Source organism: Podarcis liolepis (assembly GCF_965112155.1).
Source record: "Podarcis liolepis genome assembly, chromosome: 12".
Classification (NCBI taxonomy): domain Eukaryota; kingdom Metazoa; phylum Chordata; class Lepidosauria; order Squamata; family Lacertidae; genus Podarcis; species Podarcis liolepis.
The window spans coordinates 59,517,160-59,531,113 of NC_139563.1; the positions used below are offsets into that span (position 1 = coordinate 59,517,160).

Here is a 13,954-nt window from a genome sequence, read left to right on the forward strand (position 1 = left end):
TAACCAGAAGTGAATTTTCCCTTGGGATGACGGAGCTCAGCTTAGTTCCTGCACACAAAACAAATACCTGGACACAGAAATATTTAATTCTAAATGTATTTCTTTTTTCTCTATATAGGTTCTGGCAAAAAGAAATAAAGTAGATCCCACAAGGCGGAAGTCTATTAAGGAATGCCCTTGCTGAAAATGTTGCATAAAATATTTATTTTGTGACTATACTATTTTTTGTGCTACTACCTTTTTTCAAATAAATTTTCTCTATACAGTGGTACCTCGGTTTACGAACTTAATTCGTTCCAGAAGTCCATTCTTAAAACTGAAATCATTCTTAAACCGAGGAACACTTTCCCTGATGAGGCCTCCTGCCACCGCTGCCCTTCCACCATTCGGATTCTGTCCTTAGACCGAGGTAAAGTTCACAAACTGGGACACTACTTCCGGTTTTGCGAAGTTTGTAAACTGAATCGTTCGTAAACAGGCCTGTTCTTAAACCGAGGTACTAATGTATATGTAGAGAAAAGGGTGCATTTGGCCTACCTATTTCTTCTAATCAAAAAAATATATACCTGCTACAGTCAATGCAATTCTATAAATCAGTTTTATCTATTGCAAGCTGCTCAACTGACATGGTAACGCCAGCAATTTATTTACACATTTCATACTGCCCTTCAATTTTTCTGTTTAGTTTAATACTGGTTTTAATGGATGATTTATTTATTTATTGTTGGAGGTGTTATTTTTCGAACAGAAAATAAAAGCAAATAAAAATAGGCTTAATGATTCTTTTTAAATGCCTCTTAAGGTGTGGGGAAAGGGAATTGGATCAGGCTGGTGGGCCAGATCCTTACCTCTCTCACCCTCTGCAGGCTAATTTTAACTGGTGGGAAGAGTCATCTGCCAATCCCCTGACATCACAATGACTTCAGGTGACCTGCTATTATAGAGCTGGAAGGGACCCTGGGGGTCTTCTAGTTCAACCCCCTGCAATGGAGGAATCTCAACTAAAGTATCCATGACAGATCGCCATCCAACCTTTGCTTTAAAACCTCTAATGAAGGAGAGTCCGCGAGAAAGACACTGAAAATTGCTTCCCTTCCCACCTACCTTACGAACCATACCATCAGCCGAGAAGCACAGTTCAATGCAACTCTTCTATTTTAATTCTTTATTCTGGCTACTCTGACTTGTCTATTGGATGCCAAATTATCTGTCCAAAATTGAGTCCTTTTGTGAATCAGCTTCTGAAGACCATAAAGCATCAGTGAGTAGCTAACACTTCCTAAATTTCTTAAATGTTTGGTGCAAGTTCTGTACAAATTTCCTCAAACAGAAATGCCCAGATTTATTCATCCATGAAGAAGAATTCTGACACTGTGACTTTACTCAAATGCTTTATTCAGATGCTTTCTGCAAAATCCAGCGTTTGCAAATAATAAAATTAATTTTATCAGGAATCAATTTGACACACAATGAGGTTTGCTGAACCATTAAAACTATTATTGGGCATAGTAGCACTGCAGAGTCACACTATACTAGAAAGACGGCATCAACTATTATTCAGCAGTCTCTTTTGCTGGTTTCCATTTCAGTTGGTTTAGTCCCGTATTTCACTTACCATAAAGTTCTGCTGAAGGGGAGACCAAGAGTACATTATGGGTACTGAAGCAACAGCATTCAGAGTCTTGAGGGGAATTACTTGCTTTGGAAAATCTAAGTCACTGGTGACTGAACACTGGAAGAAGAGATACAATTACACTACTAGTAGTACGTTGTTTTTAAACAGCAGCAAAAACCTGACTTGACAAACAAAGGTGTGCATTTCGAAGGGATAAAGTGAACAGTTTTAATTCAAAAAGAAATGCTAACATTGAAAAGTGCTTATAAATGTTTGCTTTTACTCAGATAAGAGTTGTTCCTTAGGTATGGTGCACACCATACATAGTAAAGGTAATGCGTACGTTCTAACAACATTTCAAGCAAACACATCATGTTAACCAACCTCCCTGGTCCCACGCAATGAGCTCACAGAAGTCATGATGTGCACAGGTTGTATCCGGCGTTGTTTCCATTCTTGGTTTAATATTTCTGTTCTTTCCTGGATCTTCTGACGATTAGAATTAAACATGCTCTGGAAATAAAATAATGGTTTAAGAACCGAGAACCCACAAGCATTTGTAAAGTTATTTGGGTATCTAAAAACAATGCTCATCTGACTGTGAAAGACAGGGAAGGGATATAGCTCCATAGCAGAACATCTGCTTTGCGTGCAGAAGGTCTCAGATTCAAGCCCTAGCATTGTCAAGCAGGACTGGGAAAGTCTCCCATCTGAAACACTGGAGTTGGACTTCACTGTAGTTCAGCAGCAGAGCACATGCTTTGCACACAGAAGACCCCCAGTTCAGCCCTGACACCCACGGCCAATGATCAGACTCAGAATAAAGCAGCTTCTGATGACTATGCCATATGCAGCTGACCAAAACTGCTAGAGGTTTCATTATTGTCCAGATATTTCAGGAGGCAAGGGCATTTTATCATCTACCTTAAGAGTGCTTAAACTGTGGTCCACAGTATATTTTCAAATGGTCTCTGACAATATAAAAAATGAAAGAAAACAGCTAATATATTATTCAAAAGCAAATAATGACAAAATGCTGGAGTCCAGGAGCTTAAAACAAGATGCGCAGAACCGTGAGGTTTGCACTATTTGCACTGGGCTCTTATCCTTCACCCTGCAAGTTCCCAAGGTCCTCAAAACAATGATGCTTAAGAACTCTTGACCCGTACTGATTTTCAGACACACCTTTTCTCAAAAATAGTCCACTAGAATATTTTCATTGCATCTGACAAAATAAGAGGTAAACTAATTTAGGCATTCTACTATGGACAATCACAAGACTTGCTAAGCAGCATATAAAGATGGACCAAGAGCTATGCACATACAATACCATACTTCATTATGTCAATGCTATAGACAGCAAAACCAGGTGTGAACTAGTGCAATGTAGAGCTTAAGAACATGACTTATGAACTAGGAATCTCTCCAGACAGCTTTGGGCAACAATCTCTCGCAGCCCACACCCCTTGCAATATATGGGTAATATTAGCTTACCATCAGGGTTATTGTTTTAAGATATTGATTAAAGAACCACATGTTCGCACCTAGAGCATTGGACTGTCTACAACTTTGATTTCTGACCGCAGGCCCTCACACTGTACCAGATGCCACTCCATGTTCCCAGACTTCTAGGAGCCACTGGCAACAGGAGGGCTGACTGATGCTATGGGAAAGAGGTCCCGAAAAGTTACAGAGTACAGCTCTTTCCAAACAATATTAAAGTGAATAAACAGTTCAAAAAGATGAAAGCTGTTTTAATAAAGCATCACCTTTAGAAGCTACTTAAATTTGTGTTCAACAAATATAATATTTTAAATTATATTTTGCAGGACACCATTCATTCTGCTTACTCCACTTGCATTATATGGCAATTATAATTCGGGGCTGGCCAATGAGCCCAAGATTTCCTTGGGGGTTGTGTTTTTCAAACAGCAGCCCTGTGTGCCACTTAGCAGATCCCTTCAGAAATTGACAACACTTTCAAAAGTAGTTTGCAATATGACATGGGTGTCCACTGTTCAAAGTCAGAAATCCCATTGGGCTCTTTAGAGTATAGTTGCTCTGTTGCAAAAATCCAATTTCTATACTGAGGGTGGTAAGATATTATGCACTTTGCATATATAAGCATAACTTTTTCTAATGCCAATGCTTTATGAATCTTTCTAAAAGGGACAACAATACTGAATGGAAAACAGCTATTTATTTACTTATTTTTAAAATATCTAGACTGCCCTTTGCTCAAATGGATTCCAGGCAGTGCTGGATTTAGGGCTGTGCAGGCAGCTCCCCTGTACAGGACTTCCGGAGGCGGCGCAAAACGGCAATGGCGGTCCTCTTCGCATTGTGAAGGGGAGCTCTGCAGAAAAGGGTCGCCTGCTGCGGCAAAGCGGGGACCCATCAAGAAAAACCACAGGTAGAGTGAGCCTGTGGCCGTGGGACTCGGCGGGCACCAGAAGCCCCCCCCCCAGAAACGAAGAAGGAACCCCGTAAGGGGCTCCGGAATCGCGGAAGGGGGAGCGGTGCTGTGAGTTCATCGCTCTTTCTGCGGAAGCGAAGCCGCGCGGCTGCTGCCGATGAGCGCTGACCTTTCTTCTTGGAACATCAGATTCTAAACTACAAACCCGTGAGTAGGGGAATTAAAATTCGGGACTAAAAGATTGAATTTGGCCGAAAACGGGAGACGCTACCAGGAAGTCCGTCTCCCCACTGTGCTTAAAAGATCAAAGTAAAGACTTTGACAAGCTGGAACAATTTTAAAAGGACTTTCAAAGGGTGGATTACCCGTGCAACAATTGATTTCGTTTTTCAGAGATTAAGTGGGACAAGTTTATTTCACTTTAGAGGACTGTGAACTGTACTTTTCCCCTTGTTTTGTGGATTTATAAATGTGGAGTAACCAAATTTACGAGCTGCCAGGTCGGAAGAACTGTCAAAGTGCTGAAACTGTTTAAAATATTGAAAGTGCTACATCGGAGCGTTTCTGCTTGGATACAATTGGGGAAACTGTTTCCCGCACCTAGTTAGAGACTTTGTATTAACTTTGGGAAAGTTCTGCACGTTAAAAGAGAGTTGAAGGATCCTGTTAAAGTATTTTAACCGCTGGGATTTCAATGGCGGAATAACTTTATTCTTTCCTTTGAGACATTGTTGTACTCCCCCAGAGGATTTTGGATTTACAACTGCCTGGGAACCTTTTTTTGTTTTGACTTTCTGCTGCCTTGTTGTTGACTCTCTGGTACTGTCTTTCCCATGGGACTGTATACAATTTGACCTTGGCACGTAGACAGGATTGGAATGAGTGGCACAGGAAAACCAAGATTGGCTAAAACGAAAGCTAAACAACTGGTACACAACACTAACTAAACAACACTGACATCACAGACATCTCAGCCTCGCAGATCATCTGTCCCAGCTGTTTTAGGGGCACAAGAAGGAGTAGTTGAACAGACACCATCAGAGGACATGGCTTCAGGAGGATCTCCTGCACTTCTAGCACAAATTTTGGGACAATTGCAAGGCGGATGAGCATTCGACTAAAATTGACCAAGCCACAGCTGCTATTAGCAAATTGACAGAACAAGTTGTTCAACATACACAAGAAATTGGGAACCTTAAGGAAGCCACAGTGGAAAATCGCTAATTGGCTGAGGAGGCAAATCAAAAAGCCGTGGAAGCCAATCAAAAGGCCGACGCACTACAGGTGGAGGTTAAACCCTTGCACAAACAGATTACTGAACAGCAGGCCTACCTGTCTATGATTGAACTGAGAAATAGGGAAAATAACCTTAGATTGAGAGCTATTCCAGAACTTGAACAGGGGGACTTAATTGGTTATTTGACAACGGAATTTTCAAAGTTCTGGGCTATAGAAGAAGACAAGGACTTTAAAATTGTAAGTGCCTTTAGATTGGGAAGAGTGGTGAGGAAAGACAGATCCAGAAACTGTTTAATCATTTTAGGATCCAAGCAAGAGAGAGACAAAATACTAGGCCTTCACTTTGAAAAACCACTTGAATTTCAAGGCACTAAAGCAGAAATTTACAAGGATATCCCGAAACAACTTTTGGATCTCAGAGCTACGTACAAGGAATTAACAAGACTACTGAAGGGTAATTCAATTCCCTTTAGGTGGGAATTTCCACAAGGATTATCTTTTAACACCAAAGGAAAGAAGGTTAAGATCAGGACAGCAGAGGATCAACAAAAATTTCTACACGATTACGGAGAGGACCTTCAGAAAGGAACCGTAGGACCTGGGTCCTGGCCACCACCAGACCCCGCATCTATACCCTCGGGTCAAGAGGACCAAGAGAAGGAGACGCCAATACAAGACTAAAAGATTGATCCAGGATGTCTCTGCAACTTCTCAGCTGGAATATAAATGGAGGAAATTCCCCAGAAAAAAGGAGAAGAATATTTCATATATTGAAGAAAGAACAATTGGACATTATTTGCTTGCAAGAAACACATGTGACTAGGCTCCATAGAAAGGTGCTAATTAATAAAAGACTAGGCCAAGAATTTATTTCATCGGATAGAGTCAAGAAAAGAGGAGTGGTGATCTATGCAAAGGAGAGCCTGTCACCAAAATTCCTATTTAAAGATGAGCAAGGAAGAATTTTGGCAATCGAGATACAGACCCAAGGTGAAAAATTTTTGATATTAGGAATCTATGCACCGAATGAGGGGAAATCAGAATTTTACAAGAAGCTGCATGAGACAATGCTGGACTATCTGGACTATAGCAACATCATTATGATGGGAGACATGAATGGGGTGGTCTCCACAAATATGGACAAGTCACAAAATCAAAATTTAACCAAAGATGGCAGACTACCTAAAACTTTCTTTGAACTAACTGACAATATGGATTTGGTTGATATCTGGAGAACAAAGAACCCCCTAGGGAAAGAAGGAACATTCTTTTCTGAAGCCCATCTCTCATGGACAAGGATCGACCAAATATGGATATCTAGAAGTCTGGCACCCAAGACTAGAAAAGTGGAAATCTGCCCAAAAACCTGCTCCGACCATAACGCTATAAAAGTGGATTTGAAACTAATTCCAATCGGTTCCTTTAGATGGAAGATGAATGACACCTTGCTAAGAGATCAGGAGACTGTGAAGAAGGCCCAAAAGACTTTAAAAGACTATTTTGAAATAAATTTGAATACCACAGTGGAAAAAAGAGTAATCTGGGATGCAAGTAAAGCTGTTATGAGAGGGTTTTTGATACAACAGAATACGATAAAGAAAAGACTTTGGAATGGAAAAAAGGATAAGATCTTAGAGAAGATAAAAGATGGAGAGAAAAAATTGAGATCAAAACCCAAATCACAGGAGATTCTGAGAGAAATCAAATTTTATCAAGCACAATATGCTAAATTGATAAATCAAGAGGTTGAGTGGAAAATTAAATTAATGATTGAGCGAGCGGTTGCTGAACAACTCCAGGCACGCCTGGAAGAAGCGGACCATTTGGATCCCTTCCAGTCGGGATTCAGGCCTCATCATGGGACTGAAACTGCCTTGGTCGCACTGGTTGATGATCTCCGGCGGGCTAGGGACAAAGGTGAGAGCTGTTTCCTAGTTCTGCTGGATCTCTCAGCGGCGTTTGATACCATCGACCATAGCATCCTTCTGGACCGTCTTGAGGGGCTGGGAGCTGGGGGCACTGTCATACAGTGGTTCCGCTCCTTCCTCCTGGGCCGTGTTCAGAAAGTGGTGGTGGGGGATGAGTGTTCAGACCCCTGGGCTCTCACTTGTGGGGTGCCTCAGGGTTCTGTCCTCTCCCCCATGCTTTTCAACATTTACATGCAGCCGCTGGGAGAGATCATCAGGAGGTTTGGGCTGGGTGTTCATCAGTATGCCGATGATACCCAGCTCTACCTCTCTTTTAAATCAGAACCAGTGAAGGTGGTGAAGGTCCTGCGTGAGTGTCTGGAGGCGGTTGGAGGATGGATGGCGGCTAACAGATTGAGGTTGAATCCTGACAAGACAGAAGTACTGTTTTTGGGGGACAGGAGGCGGGCAGGTGTGGAGGATTCCCTGGTCCTGAATGGGGTAACTGTGCCCCTGAAGGATCAGGTGTGCAGCCTGGGAGTCATTTTGGACTCACAGCTGTCCATGGAAGCACAGGTCAAATCTGTGTCCAGGGCAGCTGTTTACCAGCTCCATCTGGTACGTAGGCTGAGACCCTATCTGCCTGCGGACTGTCTCGCCAGAGTGGTGCATGCTCTGGTTATCTCCCGCTTGGACTACTGCAATGCACTCTACGTGGGGCTACCTTTGAAGGTGACTCGGAAACTACAACTAATCCAGAATGCGGCAGCTAGACTAGTGACTGGGGGCGGCCGCCGAGACCATATAACACCGGTCTTGAAAGACCTACATTGGCTCCCAGTACGTTTCCGAGCACAATTCAAAGTGTTGGTGCTGACCTTTAAAGCCCTAAACGGCCTCGGTCCAGTATACCTGAAGGAGCGTCTCCACCCCCATCGTTCTGCCCGGACGCTGAGGTCTAGCGCCGAGGGCCTTCTGGAGGTTCCCTCATTGTGAGAAGCAAAGCTACAGGGAACCAGGCAGAGGGCCTTCTCGGTAGTGGCGCCCGCCCTGTGGAACGTCCTTCCAGCAGATGTCAAAGCGATAAACAACTACCTGACATTTAGAAGACATCTTAAGGCAGCCCTGTTCAGGGAAGTTTTTAACGTGTGATTTTACTGTATTTTTGGTTTTATGGAAGCCGCCCAGAGTGGCTGGGGAGGCCCAGCCAGATGGGCGGGGTATAAATAATAAATTATTATTATTATTATGAAACAAAGAACATTTGAATCAGCAAATAAGTGTGGGAAACTGCTAGCATGGCAGTTGAAAAAGAGACAAAAACTGAATACCGTTACAAACTTAGAGATTGAAGGGAGAAATATTCAGAAACCCGAGGAAATTAGAAAGTGCTTCCAGAGATACTTTAAACAACTTTATATGCAAGGGCCGCAGAAAGAGACTGAGATAGACCAGTTTTTAAATACCAATGGATTACCAAAATTATCTCAGGAAAAGAGAACAATCCTGAATTGTAAGATTACACAACAAGAAATCGAGGGTGCTATTCAGAACATGCAACTAGGTAAATCTCCAGGGCCTGATGGACTTACCTCCAAGTACTATAAGACATTGAAAGACTTTTTGATACAACCACTAATGGAGGTTTGCAACCAGATTATGGAGGGGAAGAGGGCACCGGAATCGTGGAAAGAAGCTTTCATCACATTGATACCTAAACTGGAAACTGAAAAGACTCAACTTAAGAACTACCGTCCCATCTCTCTCCTAAATGTGGATTACAAAATTTTTGCTGACATTCTGGCAAGTAGACTTAAAAAGGTATTAAATGAAGTAATTCATAAGGACCAGGCAGGCTTTCTCCCAGGTAGACATTTGTTTGCCAATACTAGAAACATTATTGATATTTTGGAACTTTTACAAACAAATATGAATACAAAAGCAGTGCTGATTTTTATTGATGCTGAGAAGGCCTTTGACAATATTTCTTGGAAGTTTATGAAGAAAAATCTTGAAGGGATGGGAGTGGGACGGGGGTTTGAAAATGGAATAGAAGCAATCTATTCAGAGCAAAAAGCTAAATTGATAGTTAACAATGTGGTGACAGAAGAGTTCAAAATTGAAAAGGGAACACGACAAGGCTGCCCTATATCCCCCCTGTTATTTATTTCAGTCTTGGAGGTACTCCTGAACATGATCAGGGAGGACCGGTTGGTGCAAGGAATACAGGTCGGAGCGAAACAATACAAATTAAAGGCGTTTGCAGATGATTTGGTTTTAACATTACAGGAGCCAGAATCTAGTACGAAAAGAGTTTTAGAATTAATTCATGAGTTTGGTCGGGTGGCGGGATTTAAACTGAACAAGCAAAAAACAAAGGTTTTGGGGAAAAATTTGACACCTTTGGAAATAGAGGGGTTTCAGAAAGAGACAGAGTTAAATGTGGTTAAAAAAGTGAAATACCTAGGGGTCAATTTGACTGCCAGAAATTTGAACTTATATAAGGACAATTATGAAAAATGTTGGTTAGATATTAAAAAGGATCTAGAAACTTGGTCAAGATTGAAACTTTCCTTGTTGGGTCGAATTGCAGCTATAAAGATGAATGTATTGCCAAAGATGTTGTTTTTGTTCCAAACCCTACAGATTGTGGACAGAGTGGAATGTTTTGGAAAGTGGCAGAAAGATATCTCTAAATTTGTCTGGCAGGGCAAAAAGCCCCGAATAAAATTTAAAATACTAACTGATGCAAAAAGAAAGAGGGGGGTTTGCCCTGCCGGATTCGAGGTTATACTATGAAGCTGCGGCCTTCTGCTGGATGAAAGATTGGTTACTCCTTGAGAACACTGATGTCCTAGATCTGGAAGGGTTTGATAATGCTTTTGGATGGCATGCATATTTGTGGTACGACAAGGTAAAGATTCACAAAGGGTTCAAAAACCACATTGTCAGAAAAGCAATATTTATGGTCTGGACAAAATACAAAGACTTATTGGAAAATAAAACCCCGAGATGGTTATCACCAATGGAGGCTAAGGCCCGGAAAAGACCCAATATGGAGGCCAGTTGGCCGAAATATTGGGAAATAATAGAAAAAATCGGAGAAAATTGGAGATTGCAGAGCTTGGAGAAACTAAAGAGTAAGGTGCGAGATTGGCTACATTATGCTCAAATTAAAGAGGTTTTTAATTTGGATAAAAAGGTAGGATTCCAGGTGGAAAAATCGAAATTAGAGACAGAACTGTTAGAACCAAAGACTAAAGTACTTTCGAGAATGTATAACTTGCTGCTTAAATGGAATACCCAGGATGAGTCAGTTAAATCAGCCATGATAAAATGGGCTCAGGATATTGGACATAACATCATGTTTGAGGACTGGGAAAGGTTATGGACCACCGGAATTAAATTCACGGCATGTAATGCCTTGAAGGAGAACATTATGAAAATGATATATAGGTGGTACATGACCCCAGTCAAGCTAGCAAAAATATATCACCTGTCTGACAATAAATGTTGGAAATGTAAGGAGGCTGAAGGAACATTTTTCCATCTCTGGTGGACTTGTCCAAGAGTGAAGGCCTTTTGGGAAATGATCTATAATGAGTTAAAAAAGGTATTTAAATATACCTTCACAAAGAAACCGGAGGCCTTCCTTTTGGGCATTGTCGGCCAGAAAGTGTTGAAAAAAGATAGAACTTTATGTATGCAACCACAGCAGCAAGGATACGCAAAGTATTGGAAGACACAAGATTTGCCCACACTGGAAGAATGGCAGATGCAATTGATGGACTACATGGAACTGGCGGAAATGACTGGCAGAATCCGAGATTTGGGAGAAGAAACAATGGAAGAGGACTGGAAAAACAGTTAAAGTTGTATGAATCTTAAGAAATTGCACGATTTAGAAAAGTATGGTTCCAGTAAATTTAAAGTAAACTTAAGACATAATTAACTAAAAATAATTATTTTAAGATAAGAAATGTAACATTTGAGAAGTACAAATAAGGTATGACCCAAGGTAACAATTTGCTGAAAATTTTTATTGTTGAGAACGCAGGGTAAGGGAGATGTGAGGAAGTCCAATAAGTTATACAAAAAAGTTATGAAAGTTCTGTTTTCTTTTCTTTTTTACTTTCTTTACTCGATGTATAATGTAGATGTATATGTATGTTTAATATGTGTTTTATGGTTTATACTTGAAAACCCAATAAAATATTTATATATATATTAAAAAAAGGCAGCTCCCCTGTACAGGGCACAGAGCCAAGGGGATGCAATAATAATAATAATAATAATAATAAAAAATTGTCAATGTTATCCATGTTTGAGGGATATTCGGTTGCATTAGAATTATAATGTATTTTTATTGTTGTACATTGTTGGTAATATTGTGCCCTGAGCAAGAATAACATTTGGTGTGTGCCCCCCCCTTCCCCCCCCACAGTAATTCCTGATTGAGACAATAAAAATACAAAACAAAACAGAGATACAAAGGCAGAACAGAGGCCATAACAACAATTTAAAATGCCCAAGGGAATAACTTTTTAAACCTGGTGTTCTAAAAAATTTGTAATGTCAGCACTGGTTAAGGCTCCCTAGAAGGGTATTCCAGAGTCAGGGTATCATCAGAACTAAACAGATCACAACATGAGCAATTGGTAGAACTCAACGAGGGACAGCCTCATTTTAATGCTGAATGCTCTCATGGTTGCCCTTTTATGAGAACCAATACAGGGTGAAAGTCAAAAGCAAAATATTTTACTACAAAACTACAGTATAAAAACAAATTCATACTGAAAAAAAGAGTCATCTTAATACCTTATTATTGGGATTAGGTGTCTTAGTTACCTTTACTTCATCTGCCCGTCTGAATCTCTTGAGTTGCCTAAGTCGCATATATTCTGATTTTACACGCTTCCTCCAGCAAATTGGTCCTTTCTCAGATTTCTTTCCGGTCTGACCCATGATTATCCCTGCAAGAAACAGAACCTAGATATATGATCAAACACAGTCAGGCCTACTAAGTGGCTGATATCTATTCTAACACCAAGGGTCTGTTTATGCATGCAACGGAGCCTATATCTGAAACGGGCTATAGCCCGTCTGCAGCACTCATTTCCAACATTACAGTGCTACTTTTTCAGCTGGAAAATTCAAATGATAGTATACTCCAGAGTCCTATCCTTAACCCTGCCTTAGTAGTAAATAAGTCTAGGCTTTGCTGCCACTCCATTCTAATAGTATGGCTTCCACAAACCACAGAAGTATTAAGATATAATCCTTGACATTTAGGTTGAGGTTCAATGTGCGGCAGCTGTTTTCTGCTCCGTTCCTTAGATTCACCACTGCAAATCTTACAAATGTGGGTTGAGTGTTGATAAGAGATTGCAGTTTCTGGTCATGACAAATAACTCCAGTAATTCATTAGTCACAAATGCAGAGTGCTCACAAGGAGTGGGGAAAAGGAACCTGTTATTAGCAGAGTTATAATGAACATCAGTCCTCACTCTTAAACATGAGATGATCTCAGTGCTAAGATAACTTAGAAGAAGAAGAGTTTGGATTTGATATCCCGCCTTTCACTCCCTTTAAGGAGTCTCAAAGCAGCTAACATTCTCCTTTCCCTTCCTCCCCCACAACAAACACTCTGTGAGGTGAGTGGGGCTGAAAGACTTCAGAGAAGTGTGACTGGCCCAAGGTCACCCAGCAGCTGCATGTGGAGGAGCGGAGACGCGAACCCGGTTCCCCAGATTATGAGACTACCGTTCCTAACCACTACACCACACTGGCTCTTAGCCTGGGCCTCCCAATTAGAAATCATTTTTAAGTTGTGTAGATAATTCTTTTACTATGATGAAGAAATGTTGATAGCTGCCATGGAAGCTTGTGTTAGAAAGAAAGGCACAACAGAAATTTACAAGGTTTACAAGGTTGCAGAGCTGAGTAAGCCTTAATGCTTTTTAAGTTTAAATTATAGGAAATTTAAAATATTTGGATATATCAATTACACATACAAGGGCCTTTAGTATTTAGCTTGTAGTTGAGCAGGCCACTTTGCTAAAAAAAATTCATGCACTCTGCCAGAGAAAAAAGAATCTGAAGCCAGCTAAAAACTTAAGAGCTCAGCAGAAGCCCCAAACACACAGGCCCATGACATTCACAGCAATGCTGCCATTGCCAACCAATCCAAACACACCACCTAATAGGAACACTTGCCTCACTCAAAACACACGTGGCCAACCATCAGCACACACAGAACTCATGCACACGGCTCTGCCAGCAGCGCAAGCACTCAATGATCCCCACATCAGACCAAGGAAACCTGGCACTTCACAGGGGCCAATGAAAAAACAAGCCTTTACTGCAAACAAAATGCCTTATGCAAATATGGACTATTGCCTGGCTCCACAGCCTGCTCAGCAGGGGGCATTCTGGCACCCTTGTTGCTATGCAGCATCAGACATGGCACCACCACCTTCCCCCACAGCGAGGAGAGCCCCACCGCAATGTCTCTGTGCAACTCTACCACAGTCACCACTGGCCACTCAGGTTCTGCCTCACAGCTGCTTTGGAGGCATCTGTGGTTACCCAGAGCAGTGTCAGTATGAGAAGCAGCATTGGTGTGTGCTATGGGAGGGTGGCCAGAGAAGGCAGGCAGGCAGCCAGAGGGAGCCCAGCCACTAGGTTCACAAAGGCTGCTGGGCCAATGGGAAGAGTGCCTGCAAGGGGCATTACTAATCTGGGTCCAGGGAACCATCCCTGTGCCCAACAAAGAAG

General features: G+C 41.5%; 1 protein-coding gene and 1 long non-coding RNA gene across 9 annotated transcripts in view; one reads left to right on the forward strand and one right to left on the reverse strand.

Moving 5' to 3' along the window:
• Positions 1 to 13,954, forward strand: part of LOC310690225 — a 121,304-nt gene that overhangs the window by 92,858 nt on the left and 14,492 nt on the right. The window lies entirely within an intron of this gene.
• The window catches only part of EZH2 (enhancer of zeste 2 polycomb repressive complex 2 subunit), a 70,357-nt gene that overhangs the window by 38,173 nt on the left and 18,230 nt on the right, over positions 1 to 13,954 (reverse strand). For 3 of the 8 annotated variants that reach the window (XM_083468787.1, XM_083468788.1, XM_083468790.1), the window contains 3 exons: positions 11,996 to 12,150; positions 2,000 to 2,128; positions 1,616 to 1,732 (listed from right to left, as the gene is read on the reverse strand). In XM_083468787.1, coding sequence (XP_083324913.1) covers positions 1,616 to 1,732; positions 2,000 to 2,128; positions 11,996 to 12,142 — 393 coding nt within the window. In that variant the 5' untranslated portion in view covers positions 12,143 to 12,150. Of the gene's footprint in view, positions 1 to 1,615; positions 1,733 to 1,999; positions 2,129 to 11,995; positions 12,151 to 13,954 lie in introns of those variants that run through there. The other 5 variants (XM_083468789.1, XM_083468786.1, XM_083468792.1 and 2 more) reach the window with 3 other exon arrangements.